This window comes from Oncorhynchus mykiss, chromosome 27 (assembly GCF_013265735.2).
Source record: "Oncorhynchus mykiss isolate Arlee chromosome 27, USDA_OmykA_1.1, whole genome shotgun sequence".
NCBI classification, from domain to species: Eukaryota; Metazoa; Chordata; class Actinopteri; order Salmoniformes; family Salmonidae; genus Oncorhynchus; species Oncorhynchus mykiss.
The window spans coordinates 2,382,406-2,407,726 of NC_048591.1; the positions used below are offsets into that span (position 1 = coordinate 2,382,406).

The window sequence follows — 25,321 nt, forward strand, 5'->3', positions numbered from 1 at the left end:
AATCAGCCCAAATTAGTAACAGGCACCCAAATTAAATCTGAGTGAAATTAGCATAATTGTGGCACCATGACGCAATTAACCAAAAAAAGTATCCTTACCTGTCTTGAGCTGCTGGTGGCAATGTTGGCAGGAACTTCAATGAATGAGGGAGAAAAAGGGAGAAAAGGAAATGACAAATCGAAATGAGACATTGAAATCACTGAAAGCCTGACAATGAATTGTTTATTTATTTTATTTAACCTTTAACTAGGCAAGTCAAATCATTTAGGCTGGTTGACAGAAATGTGCACCAAAGATATATATTGTCCCGAGAGGGGTTTATAGTCACGACTCTAATCAGTATAGAGGAACCTGCCTAATGAAACATCATTGGGGCCCATCATAGCAGAAAGGTTAGTTACCAGGAGATTTAACAGACCCTCAGGGAGGAAGCTCTTTCCCGTGTGTGTCTGTGTTTGTTTCTGATAGTACGCAGTCTGTGTGCACCACCATTCATCTATGAAAGTTTGCAATTAGACCATGGGAAGCCTATATCCAATTTTAACTCTATCGATTCAAGGCAAAAGGGGCCGTCACATTAGGATTCCAAATCAATACTGAGGATCAAAACAGCAGTTTGGAGAATATATTTCTATACTAGTCAATTCAACATTAGCTGGCTGTGTGTGTGTTGGGGCTTCTAACAGCTTCATATCTACATGCAATTACAAGATAGAGCTGAAGAGTCACATTTCCCGTATTGTGTAAAATAGCCTTCCGAGGCTCAAACACACAGAGCGAGAGAGAGATAAAGAGAGAGGTGTTGATTAAGAAGCCGGAGCCCTAATCTGAGGAGAAGCCAGCCAGGACACAGAATATAGCCTTATGAATATACTACTGCCTAGCACAGGCCTGGGCAACTCCAGTCCTCAGGGGCCTGATTCGTGTCACACTTTTTCCCCAGTCCCAGTAAACAAACCAAGCTCCAATAATCACCAAATCATGAACTTCAGTTACAAATGCAATTAGTTTAAATCAGGTGTGTTTGCTAGGGATGGGGGGAAAGTGTAAGACCAATCAGGCCCCCGAGGACTGGAATTTCCCAGGCCTGGCTTATACTTTATATGTACTTAACACCTCTAAACATTTTCCACATCTGTGTTGTAGATTCCATATTATAAACGGTGGTTCGAGCTCGGAATGGTGATTGGCGTTGCGTTGTGCCTAAGAACATCCCTGGCTGCATACCACACCAACGCGTGCCTTATTGCTTACATTTTTTTGGAATATGTATTTTTAGAGTATGTGTATCTGTGGCAATAGAAACACAACCTCGGCATTGCTAGTGACATCTTCTTACCAACTGAGCCACACAGGAGATTAATTTCATCAACCAGCACACACATTATGTACACTGAGAATGAGTCAATCGTTTCTACCTACAACTACTAAAGATTTATTCCTCAATTGAATAATGAGGAAATTTGCAAATTATGGTGCACCGCGGTATTGTTTCATGTTAAAGACATGGCAGCTAATTGTAATGGAGTGAATGTATTGTAATATGGTGAATTATACAGAATTCTTGAGCCAAGATTCATGAAATATGAATTTATGAGTACAAAACGCTTGTTGAACAATTATATCATTCTATCCAACCTTGATGGCCTATCAGCAGGAAAATATACCCTTACCGAGTTAACCAAATGCATTGTTTTCTAACCACATCTGGATCCATAACGAATTATTATGGGAATAAATATCACTGAATGACAGAAATATTGGAATAAAGTAGACTAATGAAGGCAACAAAGAGTTGCTTACTGGAACACCCAAAGTCATCCAATTGTTATAATATGATTTGAAGCAATAGCCTACCCGCGTGTGGTTAACTATTTCAGCACCGTTTCACACTGCTCTGAGACAAGCATGGGGACTGGTCTTGATAAATCAATGAGATTATTATTTTCACTGAATCTCCGGTTGGGCCAGTCACGTTGTACAGCGCCATATTTTCCTAACGGAAGTCCTGAGGGTTTTGTTTTTCTTGGTAAAGAAACAATAATAATCAAATGAATTAAGCTAAATTTCTTAAAATCAATCCCATATACTATGTTCTTACAAAAAGTTGTAAATTCTCCAGTAACTCTCAGATGTTCATTAGGGCATGGAAAATAAAAATAGGACATGGAAAACAAACATTTAAGTTTCTTATCGAAAACACCTGAAGTGCTCAGATAAGAATGCCATTTTTTTTAATCCTTGTTACATTTCCAAGCAAGAAACCAAAAATTGTCACTCAAACAGAAGGGCAGGGACTAACAAAGAGTCACCAACAACAAACAAAACAAGTGCAGTTCTAGGAGGGCTTCTGAAAGACACTCATGGGGGTGTCCACTAGCAACAACAACTAGGACCTAAAATACACCCACATTGAGGGCCCAAGAAAAGGCAGAATTTGCCCAAGAGAAGGCAAACAAAATTAAAACTCACAAACTTAAAAGACAGGAAGCAAACCAAAAAATGTGGAGCAAAATGAAAACAGGGAAGAACCAATAAAGGAGAGCCAACTTAAGGTGTTAACCCTCCACATCACTCAAACCAACTGAAGCACTGAGCCAGACGATTTTAAATCTCACCTGTGCCGGCACAAGTGAAACACCTTCTGACATATGAGATGACAAGGCAGCACAGGTGTAACATATACTGACTAACGAGGTGACACCAATCGGTGTGCCCAACTTGCTAACGTCCAACCTCAAAATATAAATGGAAAAACCAAAGCTCGTATCACCTTCCCCCCTTAAGACAACAAATATATCCTACTTCCAAATATATCCTACAACCATCAGAAAACAACGACAATTTCACAACATGATCAACGTTAATGCATCACTATTTAAACACGCCACCTTCTCCAATATAAACATGGTGTCTACTGGCTGTCAACACTTAAATACAAGACAAAACAGCCACCTTTTTTATACAGTACCAGTCAAAAGTTTGGACACACCTACTCATTCAAGGGTTTTCATTATGTTTACTATTTTCTACATTGTATAATAATAGTGAAGAAATCAAAACTATGAAATAACACATATGGAAAACATGTAGTTAGCAAAGAAGTGTTAAACAACTCAAAATGTATTTTATAATTTAGATTCTTCAAAGTAGCCAACCTTTGCCTTCATGACAGCTTTGCACACTCTTGGCATTCTCTCAACCAGCTTCACCTGGAATGCTTCCAACAGTCATGAATGAGTTCCCACATATGCTGAGCATTTGTTGGCTGCTTTTCCTTCTCTCTGCGGTCCAAGTCATCCCAATCCATCTCAATTGGGTTGAGGTCCGGTGATTGTGGAGCCCAGGTCATCTGATGCAGCACTCCATCACTCTCCTTGGTCAAATAGCCCTTACACGACCTGGAGGTGTGTTGGGTCATTGTTCTGTTGAAAAACAAATGACAGTCCCACTAAGCGCAAACCCGATGGGATGGCATATTGCTGCAGAATGCTGTGATAGTCATGCTGTTTAAGTGTGCCTTGAATTTTAAATAAATCACAGTGTCACCAGAAAAGCACCCCGATACCATAACACCTCCTCCGCCATGCTTCCTGGTGGGAACCACCAGGGAACCACACATGTGGAGATCATCCGTTAACCTACTCTGCGCCTCAAAAAGGCACGGCGGTTGGAACCAAAAATCCCAAATTTGGACTCATCAGACCAAAAGACAGATTTCCACCAGTCTAATGTCCATTGCTTGTGTTTCTTGGTCTCTTCCTCTTATTGGTGTCCTTTAATACTGGTTTCTTTGCAGCAATTTGACCATGAAGGCCTGATTCATGCAGTCTCCTCTGAGCAGTTGATGTTGAGATATGTCTGTTACTTGAACTCTGTGAAGCATTTATTTGGGCTGCAATCTGCGGTGCAGTTAACTTTAACCAGTTGCATCTCTAGGGGCGCTATTTCATTTTTGGATAAAAAACGTTCCCGTTTTAAGCGCGATATTTTGTCACGAAAAGATGCTCGACTATGCATATTCTTGACAGTTTTGGAAAGAAAACACTCTGAAGTTTCAGAATCTGCAAAGATTTTGTCTGTAAGTGCCCCAGAACTCATTCTACAGGCGAAACCAAGATGATACGTTAAACAGGAAATGAGCAGAATTTCTGAAGCTCTGTTTTCTAATGTCTCCTTATATGGCTGTGAATGCGACAGGAATAAGCTTAGACCTTCTGCCGTTTCCCCAAGATGTCGGCAGCATTGTGACGTATTTGTAGGCATATCATTGGAAGATTGGCCATAAGAGACTACATTTTCCAGGGGTCCGCCCGGTGTCCTTTGTCTAAATTTGTGCGTAATCTTCAGGTGCGGGCATTTTCTCCTGGGATTCAGGAGAGAAAGCACACTTCCACGAACGATATATCATCGAAGAGATATGTGAAAAACACCTTGAGGATTGATTCTAAACAACGTTTGCCATGTTTTCAGTCGATATTATGGAGTTAATTTGGAAAAAAGTTCGCGTTTTGAGGACTGAATTTTCGGGTTTTTTTGGTAGCCAAATGTGATGTACAAAACGGAGCTATTTCTAATACACAAAGAATCTTTTTGGAAAAACTGAGCATCTGCTATCTAACTGAGAGTCTCCTCATTGAAAACATCTGAAGTTCTTCAAAGGTAAATTATTTTATTTGAAGGCTTTTATGTTTTTGTTGAAATGTTGCGTGCTGGATGCTAACGCTAATGCTAACGCTAAATGCTAACGCTAAATGCTACGCTAGCTAGCTACTTTTACACAAATTATTGTTTTCCTATGGTTGAGAAGCATATTTTGAAAATCTGAGATGACAGTGTTGTTTACAAAAGGCTAAGCTTGAGAGATGGCATATTTATTTCATTTCATTTGCGATTTTCATGAATAGTTAACGTTGTGTTATGCTAATGAGCTTGCTGATAGATTTACACAATCCTGGATACAGGGGTTTTTTCATAGCTAAACGTGACGCAGAAAACGGAGCGATTTGTCCTAAACAAATAATCTTTCAGGAAAAACTGAACATTTGCTATCTGAGAGTCTCCTCATTGAAAACATCTGAAGTTCTTCAAAGGTAAATGATTTTATTTGAATGCTTTTCTGTTTTTTTGTGTAAATGTTGCCAGCTGAATGCTAATGCTAAATGCTACGCTAAATGCTACGTTAGCCATCAATACTGTTACACAAATGCTTGTTTTGCAATGGTTGAGAAGCATATTTTGAAAATCTGAGATGACAGTGTTGTTAACAAAAGGCTAAGCTTGAGAGCTAGCATATTTATTTCATTTCATTTGCGATTTTCATGAATAGTTAACGTTGCGTTATGGTAATGAGCTTGAGTCTGTATTCACAATCCCGGATCCGGGATGGGGAGATCAGAAAGGTTAATGAACTTATCCTCTGCAGTAGAGGTAACTCTGGGTCTTCCTTTCATGTGTCAGTCCTCATGAGAGCCAGCTTCTTCATAGCGCTTGATGGTTTTGCAACTGCACTTGAAGAAACTTTCAAAGTTCTTGACATTTTTCGACTTGAATGACATTCATGTCTTAAAGTAATGATGGACTGTCGTTTCTCTTTGCTTATTTGAGATGTTCTTGCCATAATATGGACTTTATCTTTTAACAAATAGGGCTATATTCTGTATAGCACCCCTACCTTGTCACAACACAACTGATTAGCTCAAACACATTAAGGAAAGAAATTCCACAATTTAACAAGGCACACCTGTTAATTAAAATGCACTCCACGTGCCTACCTCATGAAGCTGGTTGAGAGAACGCCAAGAGTGTGCAAAGCTGCTCCGTTCATCTTTCCCTCAATTCTGACTAGTCTCCCAGTCCCTGCCGATGACAGACATCCCCACAGCATGATGCAGCTACCACCATGCTTGACCGATGGTGCCCCTTGTTTCCTCCAGATGTGACACTTGGCATTTAGGCAAAAGAGTTCAGTCTTGGTTTCATCAGACCAGAGAATCTTGTTTCTCATGGTCTGCGAGTCCTTTAGATGCCTTTTGGAAAACTCCCAAGCGGTCTTTTACTGAGGAGTGGCTTACGTCTGGCCACTCTACCATAAATGCCTGATTGGTGGAGTGCTGCAGAGATGGTTGTCCTTCTGGAAGTTTCTCCCATCTCCACAGAGGAACTCTGGAGCTCTGTAAGAGTGACCATCAGGTTCTTGTTCACCTCCCTGACCAAGGCAAATAAATTCATTAAAAATCCTACAATGTAATTTTCTGGATTTTTTTTCTTATTTTGTCTGTCATAGTTGAAGTGTACCTATGATGAAAATTACAGGCCTCTCTCATCTTTTTAAGTGGGAGAACTTGCACAATTGGTGGCTGACTAAATACTTTTTTGCCCCACTGTATCACTGTAAACATAACTATTTAATTAAACAAATATATTAATAATACGCAATGAAAGCACTTGTGCTGATTATAGACACTTAATAGAGCGTTTTTAAGTTTCTAAACATTGCGACCCCTCTCCCTTTGCCTCACAATGGTTTGATACACTGCCTCCCACCCTCAGCAGTGGCACATGATGCAGGTACTGTGCATGTGTGAGAATCTGACAGTCTGTCATTGGTGGCTGACCTCCTGTAAGTAGTTCAAACAAAGGATATGTTAAACATTTCTCTACTTCTACCACTCAATACAATAAAACACATTTATAACCATCACCTGTCTTAATTTTCGCTGCATTGAATTATAGGTCAATCTTTATGTTAGCTAGCAGTTAGCTGATGTTTGCTAGCTAGCTACAGTAACATCAACCAGTGTTTGCAGTTTGAATTCGAGTCAATGAGAGAAGCTAGCAATGCAATGTTGTGTTCTTTAGCTGGCAAGGTGACAGAGTGTTCGTGTCTACCGTCTGAAAGGGACTCAATGCATGTAGCTAACGTGAGGTTAATCCAGTCAATCGCTCCATAGCGATGTTTTGTGTTGGTAGGGTTCACACACACAATAGCTGAATTTGCAGAGCTAGCGAGCAAACCGATGGCGCAAACTAAAGCAAACATTAGCTAGCAAGCTAGCTAGCACCTATTCCATTTATGTGGCATGGTCAAAGATGGAATCTTTGCTATCGTCAGTTTATTCCAAGATCAGCATGCAGCTGTAGTGCATGCTGATAAGTTTAACGATAAACTGAACTCAAAATTGAACAGAACTGGGCCTCCCGGATGGTGCAGTGGTTAAGGGCTGTACTGCAGCGCCAGCTGCGCCATCAGAGTCCCTGGGTTCGCGCCCAGGCTCTGTCGTAACCGGCCGCGACCGGGAGGTCCGTGGGGCGACGCACAATTGGCCTAGCGTCGCCCGGGTTAGGGAGGGCTTGGTCGGTAGGGGTGTCCTTGTCTCATCGCGCACCAGCGACTCCTGTGGCGGGCTGGGCGCAGTGTACGCTAACCAAGGTGGCCAGGTGCACAGTGTTTCCTCCGGCGCATTGGTGCGGCTGGCTTCCGGGTTGGATGTGCGCTGTGTTAAGAAGCAGTGCGGCTTGGTTGGGTTGTGTATCGGAGGACGCATGACTTTCAACCTTCGTCTCTCCCGAGCCCGTACGGGAGTTGTAGCGATGAGACAAGATAGTAGCTACTACAACAATTGGATACCACGAAACTGGGGAGAAAAAGGGGTAAAATTCAAAAAATAAAAAAAATAAAAAAATAAATACAATTTGAACAGAACTATACTCGGGAGTATTGTCTTAAATATCTTTAATGGTCTCGTTGCAAAAGCTAAACCTGTGTGCCGATCTTGGAGTAAACTGATGATAGCAAAGATTATAGCAAACACCACAGTAACGGAATTGGTGCTCGCTAGCTCTGCAAATTCAGATATTGTGGGAGCCAATATAAAACGAAAACATAAACTATATTAAAATTGCAAAAGGTTTCAGCATACGTCGTGTAAATGGTGAACTCATATACAGCTGTAAATCCTTGTCACTGCAATCCGTTTCACATTTGCTTGCTGATTAGCTAGCTACCTGGTAGATCGAAGCCCATCTCATACTGTAAATAACCTGCACACTGTATGTGTCTGTGTGTGTGTGTGTGTGTGTGTAGCCAGCCAGCCAGCAAGGTTGAAAAATGTCAGAAAAAAGAGACATGAGATAATTTTTCAGTACACCAAAATGAAAAGTAAGAACCCTAGTAGCCTGATATCTCAAAGACTAGTTGATTAAATGTTCATAAGAAAGAAGTGAAATGCTAATGGGAATGTTTCATAATGATGCCATTAGGCAGAGCAGGCAACAGATGGCACACAGACAGCAGAGCTGGGGACAGACTGGCAGGGACAGACTGGCAGGGACAGGGAGTCTCAGGTAAGTTTGTTGAGTCTTTGTTTGACAACATTATGAAAGGTTCCCTCTTTTTTAGACTTGCAAAATAGGGACATAATTGAACAATGCCATGGATACCCCCACTCTCAACTTAAACTAATGTTGGTTCAGTCACCAGTTTAAGGCAATGATATTGCTGTTGTGATTAATTGTGTAGTTTTGGGTACCGGTAGTTAGGAGTATGGCAAACACCTCATTTATTTTCTAGGAGACAGACTGAGTCAGTGAGGGTGGTGAAAGAGCCAGGGAGAGAGACTTCAGAGGACAGTGTCACAGCCACGGCAGGACCAGGTGTCAACCTTGTTGCAAGCAGCACCAGTATAGGGGACAGTGGCACAGCATTGTCCAGTTACCTCAGTGATGGCACAAAACCATATCAACCACACCCACAATTTATGTTTCAAGAGAGATGGTTTGGCGATTTCCCCTGGCTACATTATAATCCAGCAATAAAAGGAGTGTTGTGTTCACTGTAGCCAAGGGTTTTCAAGCCAGCCATCTTTTGGCCAAAGAGCGGATGCTGCCTTCATTAGTGCAGGATTTAGGAACTGGAGAAAAGCCATTGAGAAATTCACAGCACATCAAAACTGTCAAACCCACTGCCACTTTGTAACTGTAACAGCACACCAGCAAATCCAATCAGTGCCCAGTTATCTAGCGCGTGGGGTAAACAGCAAGAGGACGCAAGGCGTTGCTTGATGAAAATTCTAAGTTTGGTGCGGCACGTAGAAAGACAGGTACAAGCCTTTAGAGGCCACACGGATGACAGTGGGAATTTATACTAGCTTTTGAAACTTAGGGCAGAAGAGGATAATCCCATTGTACTGAAGTGGTTAACAGAGCGTACCAAAATGTACACAGGCCCCAAAGCACAGAATGAAATTCTGAACATTGTGGCCAATACAGTCATTTGAGGCATTGCAGCTGAGATTAGGTCTCTTCCGATTGTACAATTTTCAGTAATTGTTGATGGTACTCAAGTTGTCTCTGGTGCTGAACAGGAGAGTGTCTGTCTGCGTTATGTTGACCATGACCTTGGACAAGGAGTTTATTGGGCTATACAGGGTGTCGGAGACAACAGGCGAGGGAATTGCGAAAGTGGCAACTGATGTGTTGTTGAGGCTCAATTTTCCCATGTCTGGCTTATGTGGGCAGAGTTACGATGATGCCTCAAACATGGCAGGAAAATACACAAGAGGCAATTGTGAGGAGGCAGCAGGCATTAGCCCTCTAGGCTGCTCAGCCTCCCCACTGATCCGGGATTCCCTTTCTTGGGTCCATCAGTTAGGTGTCCTCTATAGCCAGTCAGGAAAGTTTAAGAGCATGTTTGAATCAATAGATGATAGAAGCAGGAAAACCTGCTTCAGTCTGCTTTCCACCAGACACTGGGAGATTAATTCACCTTTCAGCAGGACAATAACCTAAAACACAAGGCCAAATTTACACTGGAGTTGCTTACCAAGAAGACAGTGAATGTTCCTGAGTGGCCGAGTTAGTTTTGGCTTAAATCTGCTTGAAAATCAACAACCAACTTGACAGAGCTTGAAGAATTTGAAAAGAATAATGGGGAAATTATTGTACAATCCAGGTTTGGAAAGCTCTTAGAGACTCAGAAAGAGACCCAGAAAGAGTCACACCTGTAATCACTGCCAAATGTACTTACTCAGGGGGTTGAATAATTAGCTATTCAATATATATTAGTGGTTTCTTTGTTTTACAAATGTTAGAATTTTTAAAAGCTGTAATCGCTGGCAAAGCTTCCATAAAGTATTGACTCAGGGGTGTGAATACTTATGTAAATTAGATGTTTCTGTATTTCATTTTCAATACATTTGCAAAAAAAAAAACTAAAAACATGTTTTCACTTTGTCATTATAGGGTATTGTGTGTATTTGGGTGAGAAAACAATACAGTTAATCCATTTTGAATTCAGGCTGTAACAACAAAGTGTGGAATTAGTCAAGGGGTATGAATACTTTCTGAAGGCACTGTACAATCCACGTTTTCATTGCTTGCTAATAAATAAGTCTGGTTTAAAAAAAGGTTGGATGTGTCTTCAACAGCAGAAGACAAGGCTGTTCTGGCTCTGAGGCCAATAATGCGCTATTGTTGTGTCAAATGGACAATTTGACAACACTCTCCAACCTGGCATGGTATAATTTCATACAGGATATTTTATTTATTTATAGACTACTCAACGGCCAGTGACGTCACAGCTGTCATTGACATGTTGCGTGTATTTGTTTCTATTTTAATGATCAATTTCATCTTCATACTATCGCATAGCCCTCTCTCCACTTCATACTTGTCTTGTCATCGTATAGCCTACTTTTGGAAAGTCTAAGGTAAGCATTGGTTTCTTTATACGTTTTAAGTAGAAGAGTAAAAATGTTCTCTCATGTCTGACATACGCTGGTAGCTTTGATTGACGGGTCCTTTTATGGGGATGTACTTGTGTGAGTTGGCTGATTCTCTCTATAGGCCTATAGATTGTGGCTTTCATGAATGTAATTGTCTGCATAATTTCCAATCCCCCATTTAAACTCAGCAAAAAAATAAATGTCCTCTCACTGTCAACTGCATTTATTTTAACATGTGTAAATATTTGTATGAACGTAACAAGATTCAACAACTGAGACATAAATTGAACAAGTTCCACAGACATGTAACTAACAGAAATTGAATAATGTGTCCATGAACAAAGGGGGGGTCAAAGTCCAAAGTAACAGTCAGTATCTGGTGTGGCCACCAGCTGCATTAAGTACTGCAGTGCATCTCCTCCTCATGGACTGCACCAGATTTGGACCAGTTCTTGCTGTGAGATTTTACCCCACTCTTCCACCAACGCACCTGCAAGTTCCCAGACATTTCTGGGAGGAATGGCCCTAGCCCTCACCCTCCGATCCCACAGGTCCCTGATGTGCTCAATGGGATTGAGATCCGAGCTCTTCGCTGGCCATGGCAGAACACTGATATTCCGGTCTTGCAGGAAATCACTCACAGAACAAGCAGTATGACTGGAGGCATTGTCATGCTGGAGGGTCATGTCAGGATGAAAATGCAGGAAGGGTACCACATGAGGGGGGAGGTCTTCCCTGTAACGCACAGCATTGAGATTGCCTGCAATGACAACAAGCTCAGTCCGATGATGCTGTGACACACCTGCTCCAGAGTACAGGCCTCGGTGTAATGCTAATTCTTTCAATGATAAACGCAAATCCGACCATCACCCCTGGTGAGACAATTCCGCGACTTGTCAATGAAGAGCACTTTTTGCCAGTCCTGTCTGGTCCAGCGACGGTGGGTTTGTGCCCATAGGCGACGTTGTTGCCAGTGATGTCTGGTGAGGGCCTGCCCTCAGGCCTACAAGCCCTCAGTCCAGCCTCTCTCGGCCTTTTGCGGACAGTCTGAGCACTAATGGAGGGATTGTGCATTCCAGGTGTAACTCGGGCAGTTGTTGTTGTCATCCTGTACCTGTCCCGCAGGTGTGATGTTCGGATGTACCGATCCTGTGCAGAGGTTGTTACAAGTGGTCTGCCACTGCGAGGATGATCAGCTGTCCGTCCTGTCTCCCTGTAGCGCAATTTCAGGCGTCTCACAGTACGGACATTGCAATTTATTGCCCTGGCCACATCTGCAGTCCTCATGCCTCCTTGCAGCATGCCTAAGACACGTTCACGCAGATGAGCAGGGACCCTGGGCATCTTTCTTTTGGTGTTTTTCAGAGTCAGTAGAAAAGCTACATAAGGACAGTACCAAAACAAATGATTCTGTCTCTTTGCAGCAACATCTGCAGAGCTGGGATGGTTGCATCAGCGTACAATGACACCTTTATTTTTAAGCCTTGGATTTCTAGCCCCTTAATATTATTGTTGGATCTGATTTTAATATCTAACATTTCAATGGCCATAATAAATATATATGCCGATAGTGGACAACCTTGTTTTCCTCCTCTTGACAGTTGAATACTTTCTGAGAACTAGCCAATATTTACTATTTCACACCTAGGTTTACTATATATAACTTTAACTTATTGTATAAGATATTCTCCAAAATGTAAATATTCCAGGCATTATATATATATAAACTCCATTCGTACTTTATCAAAGGCCTTTTCAAAGTCAGCTATATTTAATAGTGCTATATTGTTTCCAGTACTTGTATTATATTATCTCCAATGTATCATCCAGGTAAAAAAAAAAACTGATTAGGGTGAATAATATCTGGCAATACCTTTTTAATTCTATGCATAATTCTATGCTAGAATTTTTTGCATCAACACTAAAGAGTAAGTGGCCTCCAAATGTTTTAATGGACTGGATCTTCATATTTAATCACTTGAGTCCTGTTTAAGCAATTCAAATCAGACCTTCTTGTTGAGTATCTGATAACCTACCATTTTTATGAGAGTGGTTAAAACATGCTAATAACAGTCCTCTGAGTACATCAAAAAAGGTTTTGTAGACCTCAACTGGTATGCCATCCAGCCCTGGAGTTATTTCGGACTTACAGGCTTTAAATGCATCAAGAAGTTCCAGCTCTGTAATTTAGCCTTCACATGAGTCTTTCTGTACAGCTGTTAAATTTTACATTAATAATAGAAACAAATCCTTACAATTAACTTCAGTTAGTGGAGATGGAGACTGAAATGAAAACATATGCTTAAAATACTTTGCTTCCTCTTTCAAAATATTGTTTGGTGAATCATGGGTGACTCTTCATTTGTAACAATATAGGCCTATACGTCCATTCAGAAAGTTTCATAAAGTAGCCTGTCTGGACGCTCCTAGCATGATCTGATAAAAGGCATATTTCCAGGAACTTATGCTACGTTATTTCTCCCCCCAAAAATTTAACCTTTATTAAAACTAGGCAAGTCAAATTCATATTTTCAATGACGGCCTAGGAACAGTGGGTTAACTGCCTTGTTCAGGGGCAGAACGACAGATTTTTTACCTTGTCAGCTTGGGGATTCGATCCAACGCTAGTCCAACGCTCTAACCACTAGGGTACCTGCCGCCCATTACATCATGCTCTCTTTGAAGAACATATGCCAATGCCACTGCCATCAAATGGCAGCAACAGTAGGGTTTGTGAAGTTATGCAAATATTTAGGTTAAAGTGGGGGAAAAACACATCAGACTTCATGGGAATGGTTTTAGCATCAAAATAGGATCCAGATTGAAAAATGTTATATACAGAAAAGTTAACAGACAAGGACAAGGTGGGCATATATCTTTATTTTGACTATGTCATGCTGTGTCAATACGAAAATGTGACAAATTCTGTCCAACCAGAAATTTCTTAATTTGTAAATTAATATTTATTATTAATAACCTGAATAATAATAATGAAATGGCATGATAATAACAAAGTGTAATGGCTGGTTTAAAATACGTTTTATTAAGAAGCATCCATGTAAACAAGTGTACAAACAGAATTTATTTTTTATGTTATTTTTTACATAGGGTCTTAAAAGCCTAAGACAACAGTAACACACATTTAAACAAAATGGACACATCAGAAACAATACGAAAAATAAATGAAAAGGGAAAGAAACCAGTGTGTAATGCAATAGCGAAATTGCACGTTTGTTTTGAGGCCGATAGCCTGTGTTAAGTTGTGTCAATATGAAAATGTGACAATCCTCTCCTTTCTGACATTTCTTAAATTTGTATACGAGACTAATATTTAGAGGTAATAAGGTAATAAAAATAATGAAATGCTACTGATAATAACGATGTGTAATGGTAATAGAGAAGCTGCAGAAATAAACGCCAACCTTTAACAGTTATGTCATTGACCGTGTATATTGGCCTGGCCAATTACTGTAACCTCCAATTCCAAGACCGTCACAGCCCTATAGCTGACACCACCTCATTCTTTCTGCAGACATCTTTGAATATTAATTCGGAACAGATTTTTTGAAAACGTGGTCGCATAAAAAACTGAGGGAGATTTTACCATAATTCTGTTACCAAACTTTGCATCTGCACAGATCATCCAGTAAATGTGTTATTGTAAAATATACTGTGTAAATTGTTCAAAGTAGTCCTTGTGCATAGAGTTGTATGGGTTATTAAACTTTGAAATCAATGATTTTTGTTTGGCATTGATTTTACAGTGAAATATCTGAGTCAAAGCGTAATTCTATTACCGTTGAATTTCCCCTAAGTGACTTCAAGACTAGAACTAGCTGTTTCAAGATGACTAGAAAGGAGAGTTACTACAGTAACTCTGTACTGTTTTGGCATAGAGAATGTACAAATGCTTGCCGTGCGGACACACACAAGAAACTTGTTTGGCTTTAGTTATTACCAGGCCGAACAGGAACATGGTTTTACTGGAGGGGGGCCTTCAGAACAGCTGATTAAAGGAACAATGTAGCACACAGTGCTACCATATGGCTGAAATACACTGACACACACAGTCCTACAGTAAGGCTGAAACACAAACACACAGTCCTCCAGTACGGGTGACACACACACAGACCTACCCATAGAGATCCTATAATTCACTATCATACAATTCTATAGACCTACCACAGTACAGCTCAATCACACAGTAGCTACAATACAACTGACACACTTAATTCCTACTGTGCGGGAGCAATTCATTACAGCCGACATAGTAGAGCTGAATGATGTCCATAGTGATGACTGTATTAGCTCCTCTTATAGTTAGATATAGTGGGTGGGCAGACCAGGACTTTAAAGGGATACTTCAGCATTTTGAAGCCCTCTATCTACTTCCCCAGAGTCAAATGAACTTGTGGATACCATTTTTGTGTCTCTGTGTGCAGTTTGAAGGAAGTTGCTAACTAGCGTTGGTGCGTAGACTAGAGGTCTATGGTAACTGCTAGCAGATACCATAGACTCCGTCATTGCGCTAACGCTAAATAGCATTGGCTCACATAACTACCTCCGTACAGGTTACAGGGACATAAAAATGGTATCCATGAGTTCATCTGACTCGTGGAAGTAGATACTGTAAAGGGCTTCATTGCCAAAATCCTTAAGTATCACTTTACCCACTATGAAATTATCATAAACCTGACGTGAATGGCCAAATAACAAAATTATGAAATGGCAAAATGATATCAAAACGTATCGTACGGACCATTTCATATGATTGTTAAGAGGATCTCGAAAATATATTTTTTTTTAAATAAGGGTTTTTATATGGGTTTTTAATAAGATCTCCCTCAGCAGAGAGGAGGCCAAATTCACCTAAACCTTGTCTTGTGCCTGTTCACTGGCTTAGAGAGAAGGGGTGTTACAGTTGCATGTAAATTATTCCAAAGACAAACTACAAAAGTTCGGAGAGCGAAATCCCAATCTTGATTAATAGTTGAGAAATGGGAAGCGGTCTAAAATCCACTTAATGATGGATTAATCAGAGTAAGTAACACAAACGATCTGGGTTCCACCAGAAAGACTGTCTGCAACATTCTCATCTGGTCTTCCAGGCTCTCAATCCTATCAACTAGGATTAAAAATGCAACATTTGGCTCGAATCGCAGCTTCCTGTAGGAACACATCCAAGTTCACTCCCCATTCTGATACATCTGTCGCAACTTGCTATCTTTCATGGAGGTCCCTAGAGAAAGATAGGCAAAAGACAGCTTGGCGTGCGCTGCCTGCATGCCACAAGTGCTACTGCCGAAAGGACCTCACTACACAACCCGCAGTATAATTAGGCTAGCCTTGCTGTTTTCACTTTCCCAATTCACTTGCAATGAGACAGATTGCTAAAATATCAAAGGGAATAGCGCTGGTCTGCGTAGGCCAGGAACTCAAATAGAACTTGGTTCTATTTGTGACGCTCAAAGCACTGCAAGTCCTGCCTCTCCCATCTCCTCATTGGTTTTTAGGAGCATTTACCCACGTGGGTGATTGAAAGGTGAACTGAGGTCCACTCTCCAGTTGGTTGCCAACCGCCATATCAAGTCCAAAGAAGAAGAAGCCTAAAGAAAGGAGGAGAGATTACTAGAAAGGAACTTGGTTGATGGTTTTATCTGTGGATAAATTGTCAGAGTAGAGGACCTTATGCCTTTCAGGTAAAATAACAACCCAATGTTTATATCCCAGAACAAATTAGCTAGCACCAGCAAGCTAGCTAGCTAAATTGCCATAAATGTTTAATGCTTTTTGACCTGTCCCCAAATTAATATAATTGGTTCCGGGTTTGTTTTGATATTTCAACCTGCGTGTCCTGATCACGTCTGGTGTGGGTGGACAAAATCAAGTTGCGTGCGATGGTGTGTGCAATGTGGTCAGTATGTGAGAGCGAGGGGAACTTTGTTTGAAAGCTTTTCATGTGTCACCACATTTCATGCATGCGTGACCTCCTGTGCCTCAAAGCCATTTCCTCTTACTGGTTGTGACGACAACATTTGTTCAGCTGGTTGCCCTTTCCTTTCTCAGTGCAACAGCAAACCTTAAGAATGCCACCTTATTAGAACTGTTTTCACCTTTAACCCCCAGTGAGAGGACTAGGAATATGAACATTCAGTGTTAGTGTTAAGGTCAGGGAAAAACCAACAAGGTAGGCCCTATTTCATGAAAATGTATTGATTTTGTGAGACCGTCATGTCGTTCGTGGTTGGTAGCACGCACGCACGCACACACACGTCAAGGTAAATATATAGAATGAATCATGCTGCTGGTCAAGAAGATGAGCCTTGAACTACTCTGGGTTCTATACTAGGATGGAGGAAAGAGCCATGAGCTTTTATGGCAAAACACTGACGGTATCACCAGAAATTAAGGGTCGAACATATCCAGTTGCTCCTCTGATTAAACTATCTTCCTCTTTCACCCTGACTCCTATCATAGGGAAATATTTTACTCTATTGTTACTCTAGTCTAATTCTGTGCATCGGGGTTGGAGTTCGTGATTTTCAAATCAATCAATTCAGCGGTTAAAGTAATTGAATTCCTGAATTGACAAATTCTCATAGAAAATAATTGTCCATTCTCAATTCATGAAATGCATTTCAATTTACTGCCTGAATTGATATTGTAATTGACCCTTACCCTGATACGCATCATATTGTACTGTATATAAACATGCATTATACAGTAACCTATATGACATGATTGCTCTCAACAGTCACCAACATGATGAGAGCTGATTTCTGAGCACCAACCACAAACAGGCCTTTAGCACTCAAGGTTTCAGGGCTAAAACCTTCAGCCATAATATAGTCCCACGGTACATGCATTGTTTGGTTGAATGTTTTACAACTTTCAGGGTTTTCTATTCATATAAATTGGACCCTGGATGATAGTGGCTTGAGACACAGCAGTTAACAAAACAATAGAGTGAAGTGTCGATTAGTTCCCCTTTCACTTAATTAAACACCCACATGGACAACTACACACACCGAGTGCTGCCCCCTTCCAATACAACTGTTGGGTTTTCAAATCCAAACAAGGAGAGTTCTCCACCCCCCCCCAGGTTTTATTTATTGTTGAACCAATCAAAGCTCAAGCCAATTTCTGTGTGAATATTGCGCCAAAAAATGGACTCTTGTCCAGACCAGTGTACCACGTGAGTCCGGTCAGCCAGGCTATGCATCCACAGATCTGCTTGAACCACAGCAAGGCAATGATCTGTCCATACAATAGAAGCAGGTAGGAGACGGAACAGCTCATAGGAGCAGGAACCATATACTGTTTCTGTAGCGTGAGGCAGCTTGATGTACAAGTATATCCCCTGGACAGGATGCTAGTCTATCGCAGGACCTTACCTCGGCCAATCTATCTGCTGAGTACCAAGCAGAGACGCATCGGGTCCCATTTTTTACAGTCTTTGGTATGACTCGGCCAGGGATCGAACTCCCAATCTTTCAATCTCAGGATGGACACTAAAGACAAGGCCAGCGAGTTGGTTGCCCATACAATAGGCTAGTCTATAAACCTTTGGTATTACAGATGAATTCATGTAACATCTATTCCACTCACTTATGCCATTCAACAATTACATTAATGTTCATGAGGCTGTTAGTAACAACAATCTGTAACCACTATGGTGAATAATGAAAAGCAGACCAAATCCTATATGATTAAACGCCCACAAGAGCAGAAATTCACTTTTTTTCCATGCCCATATCTTAGCCTACCCATGATGTTACACAAGGATAAGTCAATAAGTCATTGCTTTAGTCAAAGTATGATATATTGAGGTTGAAGTGGGAAATCCGAAGGGGTAACTTCTGATCTTTTTCATGCCAATGCCATGCGTTTCCCCTATGATATGACATGCAACTACTTTACAGTCTACCTTTCTTTTCGGGGCTGTGTTTCATTTGAATGTTGCCACCCACCAGCATGGCATTATTTATTAATCATAAACACCTGCAAAGTACTTCCATCTTCACAAGTCGCAACTGAGCGGAGCAATATAATAGATCATCTTTGGCTAAGCCAAACAGCTTGTCGCGTGTGTGTAGTAGTCTACACTTGGCTGCCTGAGCCATGGAACAAATTAAAGTATGGGGTGTGTTTTAGCACCGCCACTTTTTTACCAGCAAATTATAAATCATCCTTTGGATCATTTGTCAAGTTTCAGTTTTTTTGGAGATAGAAATCACCACAGCGTTCCCACGCCCAATTTGTGAATATGTATTAGCAGCCTGCGTCATTCTTCAGAGGTAGAACCTAAAAACGACAATTTACGCTCTAGGACAGAAGTTACACTGAAATAGGGGCCACATTGCACTCTGGTGGGGGCCTTTAAATCATTTCAAAAGCTTTAGCTGTGCCTGAATCTTCCAATGAGCCTGCCTGTTCCAATGGAACCAATAGAAAAGTCCCAAAAGAGCAAAACACTGCCCACCTGACAAACACTCGAGGGCGGTTTCCTGGACATGGATTATGCCTATTCCTGGACTAAAAATCAAGATCAATAGAGAATCTCCATTGAAAGGACTTTTTAGTCCAGGACCATGCTTAATCTGTGTCCAGGAAACCTCCCCTCAAATTACACTAGATATACAAAAGTATGTGGACACATCTTCAAATGAGTGGATTTGGCTATTTCAGCTACACCCGTTGCTGACATGTATAAAATCGAGTAGACAGCCATGCAATCTCTATAGACAAACATTGGCAGTAGAATGGCCTAACTGAAGAGCTCAGTGACTTTCAACATTGCACTTTCATAGCATGCCACCTTTCCAACAAGTCAGTTAGTCAAATTTCTGCCCTGCTAGAGCTGCCCTGGTCCAGTCTAAGTGCTGTTATTGTGAAGTGGAAAAGTCTAGGAGCAACAGCAGCGCAGCTGCGAAGTGGTAGGCCACACAACCTCACAGAACGAGACCGCCAAGTACTGAAACACATAAAAATCATCTGTCCTCGGTTGCAACACCAACTACCTAGTTCCAAACTGTAAAGTTTGGTGGAGAAGCAATAATGGTCTGGGGCTGTTTTTCATGGTTCGGGCTAATCCCCTTAATTTTAGTGAAGGGAAATCTTAACGCTACAGCACACAATGACATTATTGACAATTCTGTGCTTCCAACTTTATGGCAACAGTTTGGGGAAGGCCATTTCCTGTTTCAGCATGACAATGCACCCGTGCACAAAGCGAGGTCCATACAGAAATCATTTCTCGAGATCGGTGTGGAAGAACTTGACTGGCCTGCACAGAGCCCTGACCTCAACCCCATCGAACACCTTTGGGATGAATTGGAACGCCGACTGCGAGCCAGGCCTAATCACCAACATCAGTGCCGACCTTTCTAATGCTCTTGTGGCTAAATGGAAGCAAGACCACGCAGCAATGTTCCAACATCTAGTGGAAAGCCTTCCCAGAAGAGTGGAAGCTGTTATAGCAGCAAAGGGGGAGCCAACTCAATATTAACGCCCATGATTTTCAAATGAGATGTTGGATGAGCAGGTGTCCTCATACTTTTGGTCATGTAGTGTATTTTAAAGAACTCAAATAGTCTTTGAGCTAGAGGTCGACCGATTAATCGGCATGGCCGATTAATTGGAGCTGATTTCACATCTTCATAACAATCAGTAATCGGCATTTTTGGACACCGATTATGGCCGATTACATTGCACTCCACGAGGAGACTGAGTGGCAGGCTGACCAATTGTTACACGAGTGCAGCAGGGAGTCAAGGTAAGTTGCTAGCTAGCATTAAACTTCTCTTATAAAAAACAATAAATCTTAACATAATCACTAGTTAAACTATTAATATCATCAACCATGTGTAGTTATCTAACTTATATGCGTTCCATATAATCAATGCGGTGCATGTTAATTTATCATCGAATCACAGCCTACTCGTCAAACGGGTGATGATTTAACAAGCGCATTCGCGAAAAAAATCACTGTCGTTGCACCAATGTGTGCCTGACCATAAACATCAATGCCTTTCTTAAAATCAATACACAAGGACTTTTTTTTTTTTTTTTGTAAACCTGCATATTTCGTTAATATTGCCTGCTAACATGAATTTATTTTAACTAGGGAAAATGTGTCACTTCTCTTGCGTTCTGTGAAAGCAGAGTCAGGGTATATGCAGCAGATTGGGCGGCCTGGCTTGTTGCGAACTGTGTGAAGACCATTTCTTCCTAACAAAGACCGCAATTAATTTGCCAGAATTTTACATAATTATGACATAACATTGGAAGGTTGTGCAATGTAACAGCAATATTTAGACTTAGGGATGCCACCCGTTAGATAAAATACGGAAAGGTTCCGTATTTCACTGAAATAATAAACATTTTGTTTTCGAAATTATAGTTTCCGGATTTGACCATATTAATGACCTATGGCTCGTATTTCTGTGTGTTTATTATATTATAATTAAGTCTATGACTTGATATTTGATAGAGCAGTCTGAGCGGTGGTAGGCAGCAGCATGCTCGTAAGCATTCATTCAAATAGCACTTTCCTGTGTTTGCCAGCAGCTCCTCGCTGTGCTTCAAGCATTGAGCTGTTTATGACTTCACACCTATCAAATCCTGAGATTGGACTGGCAATACTATAGTGCCTATAAGAACATCCAATAGTCAACGGTATATGAAATACAAATGGTATAGGGAGAAATAGTCCTATAACTCCTATAATAACTACAACCTAAAACTTCTTAATTGGGAATATTGAAGATTCATGTTAAAAGGAACCACCAGCTTTCATATGTTCTCATGTTCTGAGCAAGGAACTTAAACATTAGCTTTTTTACATGGCACATATTGCACTTTTACTTTCTTCTCCAACACTGTGTCTTTGCATTATTTAAACCAAATTGAACATGTTTCATTATTTACTTGAGACTAAATAGATTTTATTCATGCATTATATTAAGTTAAAATAAAAGTGTTCATTCAGTATTGTTGTAATTGTCATTATTACACATACATATTTATAAAAAAAACTAAAATAAAAAAAATAAAAAATTACAATTTTTTTTTTTTTATTTTTTTTTTTTTTTTAAATCGGCCAATTAATTGGACTGGCTTTTTTTGGTCCTCCAATAAATCGGTATCGGCGTTGAAAAATCATAATCGGTCGACCTCTAATTTGAACCCCGGTTTGCTGAATAACAGAGAGAAAAACATTATTTTCCATACTTTATAAGTTCTTATTTAACATTTAGTCAGGACCATTGAAATTGATAATTATTAATACTTAAAAAATGTAACCTTTATTTAACTAGGCAAGTCAGTTAAGAACAAATTCTTATTTACAATTGCATCCTACCCCGGCCAAACCCTAACAACGCTGGGCCAATTGTGAACCGCCCTATGGGACTCCCAATCACGGCCGGTTGTGAAACAGCCTGGATTCAAACCATTATTGTCTGTAGTGATGCCTCGAGCACTGACACGGAACCCAAACCGGCTGCTCGCGTGCGCTATTGTGCATAAATTGATTTTGTCCCCCTACACCAAACGTGATCACGACACACAGGTTAAAATATCAAAACCAATTACATTAATTTAGGGACAGGTCGAAAAGCATAAACATTTTTTTTTTTATTTGTCCTATTTAGCTAGCTTGCTGTTGCTAGCTAATTTGTCCTGGGATATAAACATTGAGTTGTTACTTTACCTGAAATGCACAAGGTCCTCTACTCCGACAATTAATCCACACATAAAACGGCCAACCGAATCGTTTCTTGTCATCTCTCCTCCTTCCAGGCTTTTTCATCTTTGAACTTATACGGTGATTGGCATCTAAACTTTCAAAGTATTACCACGACTACCGGCAAAACAGTTTGTCTTTCAATCACCCACGTGGGCATAACCAATGAGGAGATGGCACGTGGGTACCCGCTTCTATAAAACAATGAGGAGATGGGAGAGGCAGGACACGCCAGCAGTGTGGGTGCAATAATTGAATAACAGATTTCTCCATTTATTTTGCGATGCCTTGTCCGGTCTGGTCAGCATGTGAGATGCAGTGCCTTAGACCGCTGCGCCACTCGGGAGACCTTATGGGTCATACATTCGTATGACAAGTCTTACGATGCATAACCACATCATAATGCATTATGCCTGGCTGCAGTCTTTAGGTATTGTTAATCTGTTACCTGAATTAATGCAATAGCGCGCTATTTTAAAGTTAGCCACTGGGCTGCTGTCAGCAATTCGTCGCACATGCATGCATCGCGTTGAATTATTGGGTGAAGTTATCAAAGAATACAACGGGATACAATTGTAAAAGTATTTCTCAGAGAACGAAGGCTACAACTCTCACACCCACGAGCTGCGCGTGCAGCAGCCTGCAAAACACTGGGGCATATTCATTACGGAAACCGTTTACCGTATAAGAACCAAGCGGAAACAGAGCCAAAACGAAAGTTTCTATTGGACAAATCATTCGGTCAGTCCCCGTTTCCTTTGGTCCCGTTTAATAAACGTTTTGAAACATATTCGGCGTAATGAATATGCCACTGGTCAAGAAGTTTAAACTATACTCAAAATACAGTCGCTAGCTTCCACAGAGTCTAGGTTATATCCTAGTAAAAACATGCGTTTAGGCAATTCACAAAGAACTAAAGACACAATGTAACAAACGGTCGTGAACGAATGTGCAGCCAATCCAATTAGGAGTTTCTAACCAGATGCAAATCTTTGCAATGTCCAGTCATCTCTAGGCTAGCTAAAGTTAACTCTTCCAATGTGCAACACGGATTCCCAACAACCCATATTCTTAGCTTGCTCTACTCCCTGCTTAAAGCAGCCACATAAAGCACGAGTAAAATGCGCATAACTTCAAATAGAACGGTAAATCAACCAATACTTACCGAACGACAGAAAAAGTAAATAAAAAGCAACGGTGTGTACGACATCTGGCTTTTCAGGGATCATCGTGCGAGACAGAGAGAGATGCTGACAGCCTCCGGTGTGGCTTTGACAGTGTTTGGAATGGAATGCTTTTTTTGTGCACAATTTTTAGGACAAGAGAAAGGAGATTTTGGCGTGTTCACCGCCACTAATGTGGCTCAGGCGCGCTCTTGTGGCCAAATGCTGCACTGTTAAAAGTCGTGCTTACTAGGCTACAATAACACACCCCGTGTCTTTCCTGGTTGGCACAATTGTACTTATCAAATAAAAAATAATTCACACAGCATTTTGCAGTTATCCTATCTTTATTCGTCTATATTTAACCAGCCTGCACAAATAGCTTTGCAACGTAGGCTAAACACACTTGCTTCATTAGGGGCGGCAGGGTAGCCTAGTGGTTAGAGCGTTGGACTAGTAACCGGAAGGTTGTGAGTTCAAACCCCCGAGCTGACAAGGTACAAATCTGTCGTTCTGCCCCTGAACAGGCAGTTAACCCACTGTTCCCAGGCCGTCATTGAAAATAAGAATTTGTTCTTAACTGACTTGCCTGGTTAAATAAAGGTAAAATAAAATTAGGCCTATTTTATTATAACACTCTATACAATAGATTTCGGTAGCTACAGTCATTACGTCTGAGCCACACAGGACTACACCACCCCAACACAGGCTAGCCAACACAGGCCAGACTCACCAAGACCAGCTATAGGAGGGGCTCATTTCAATATTTGGGAGCTTGGTTTGCACAGTTTTTTTGTGCAACCATTACTATGATTATTTTTGCTTTATCTTATACACTGCCAATGATGAGGTCTTTAAAAAACACTTATGAGAAACTTAGTCGTCATGAAATTGTATTTAAAGCGTAGCCTCACACAACCCAACTCTGAAATATGGTCCCTGTTTTCTTTCTCCCTGCTTTTTACGCATGAGATGTTAACTGTAATGAGATTTCCTAATACTGTTGGAATGAGACTATCAGGACTTTTGTAATTAGTTCATTGTTTATTGGATGTTGTGTTTAGGCCTAGTACTCACCCCTCCAAAAATTAACAGAAAGTATTTTTAAAAAATGGAGGAGATTTCAGCTGCAGTCGACATGTTTTTGAGTTACTATCTGCATTACTTTCCTCCCTACAGTGCTGTTGTATCATTTAGATCCAAAAACATACTTGTGGGTAGCAGACACAAATCTGGTAATAATTTTGGCTATTGACACATTTACAATGTGGTTCTCTGCTGGACACACAAACACAGGTCTAAATCAGTCACTGATTAGAAGACAAGAATGAAAACCAGATGTGTTTTGGCCCTCGAGGACCGTATTGAATAGCCCTGATCTAGATGAATTGTTCAGGTCCCAATGATAATGAAGGTTACATGCTGTGAACTCGTCTATATATTCTTTAGAGGCCTTGAAAGTGATTGTACTATAGAATGCTTTAACCAATCACCTATTTTCGTGTTGTTTGTAATGGGACAAAACATATTGAAATTATTAACACAGTGAAATATATTTATTTCTGCACGTTTAATGCCGGTCTCAACTGCCTCCGACTGATCAATGACACCACAGCAGGTATCATGGGAAATTGATCCTTCTCCTCTGGCAAAGTGCTCAATTAGTTATACTGTACAAGGAACCATTA

General features: G+C 40.8%; 1 protein-coding gene across 2 annotated transcripts in view; it reads right to left on the reverse strand.

Annotated features, from left to right (window-relative positions):
* Window positions 1-23,813, reverse strand: part of LOC110507325 (beta-1,3-glucosyltransferase) — a 180,508-nt gene extending 156,695 nt beyond the window's left edge. Inside the window, exons 1-2 of one of the 2 annotated variants that reach the window (XM_036965104.1) lie at window positions 23,636-23,813; window positions 99-133 (exon numbers count right to left, since the gene is read on the reverse strand). In XM_036965104.1, the coding sequence (XP_036820999.1) occupies window positions 99-133; window positions 23,636-23,699 (99 nt within the window). In that variant the 5' untranslated portion in view covers window positions 23,700-23,813. The remainder of the gene's footprint in view (window positions 1-98; window positions 134-23,635) is intronic. The other variant, XM_021587245.2, reaches the window with a different exon arrangement.
* Window positions 23,814-25,321: the final 1,508 nt, after the last annotated feature.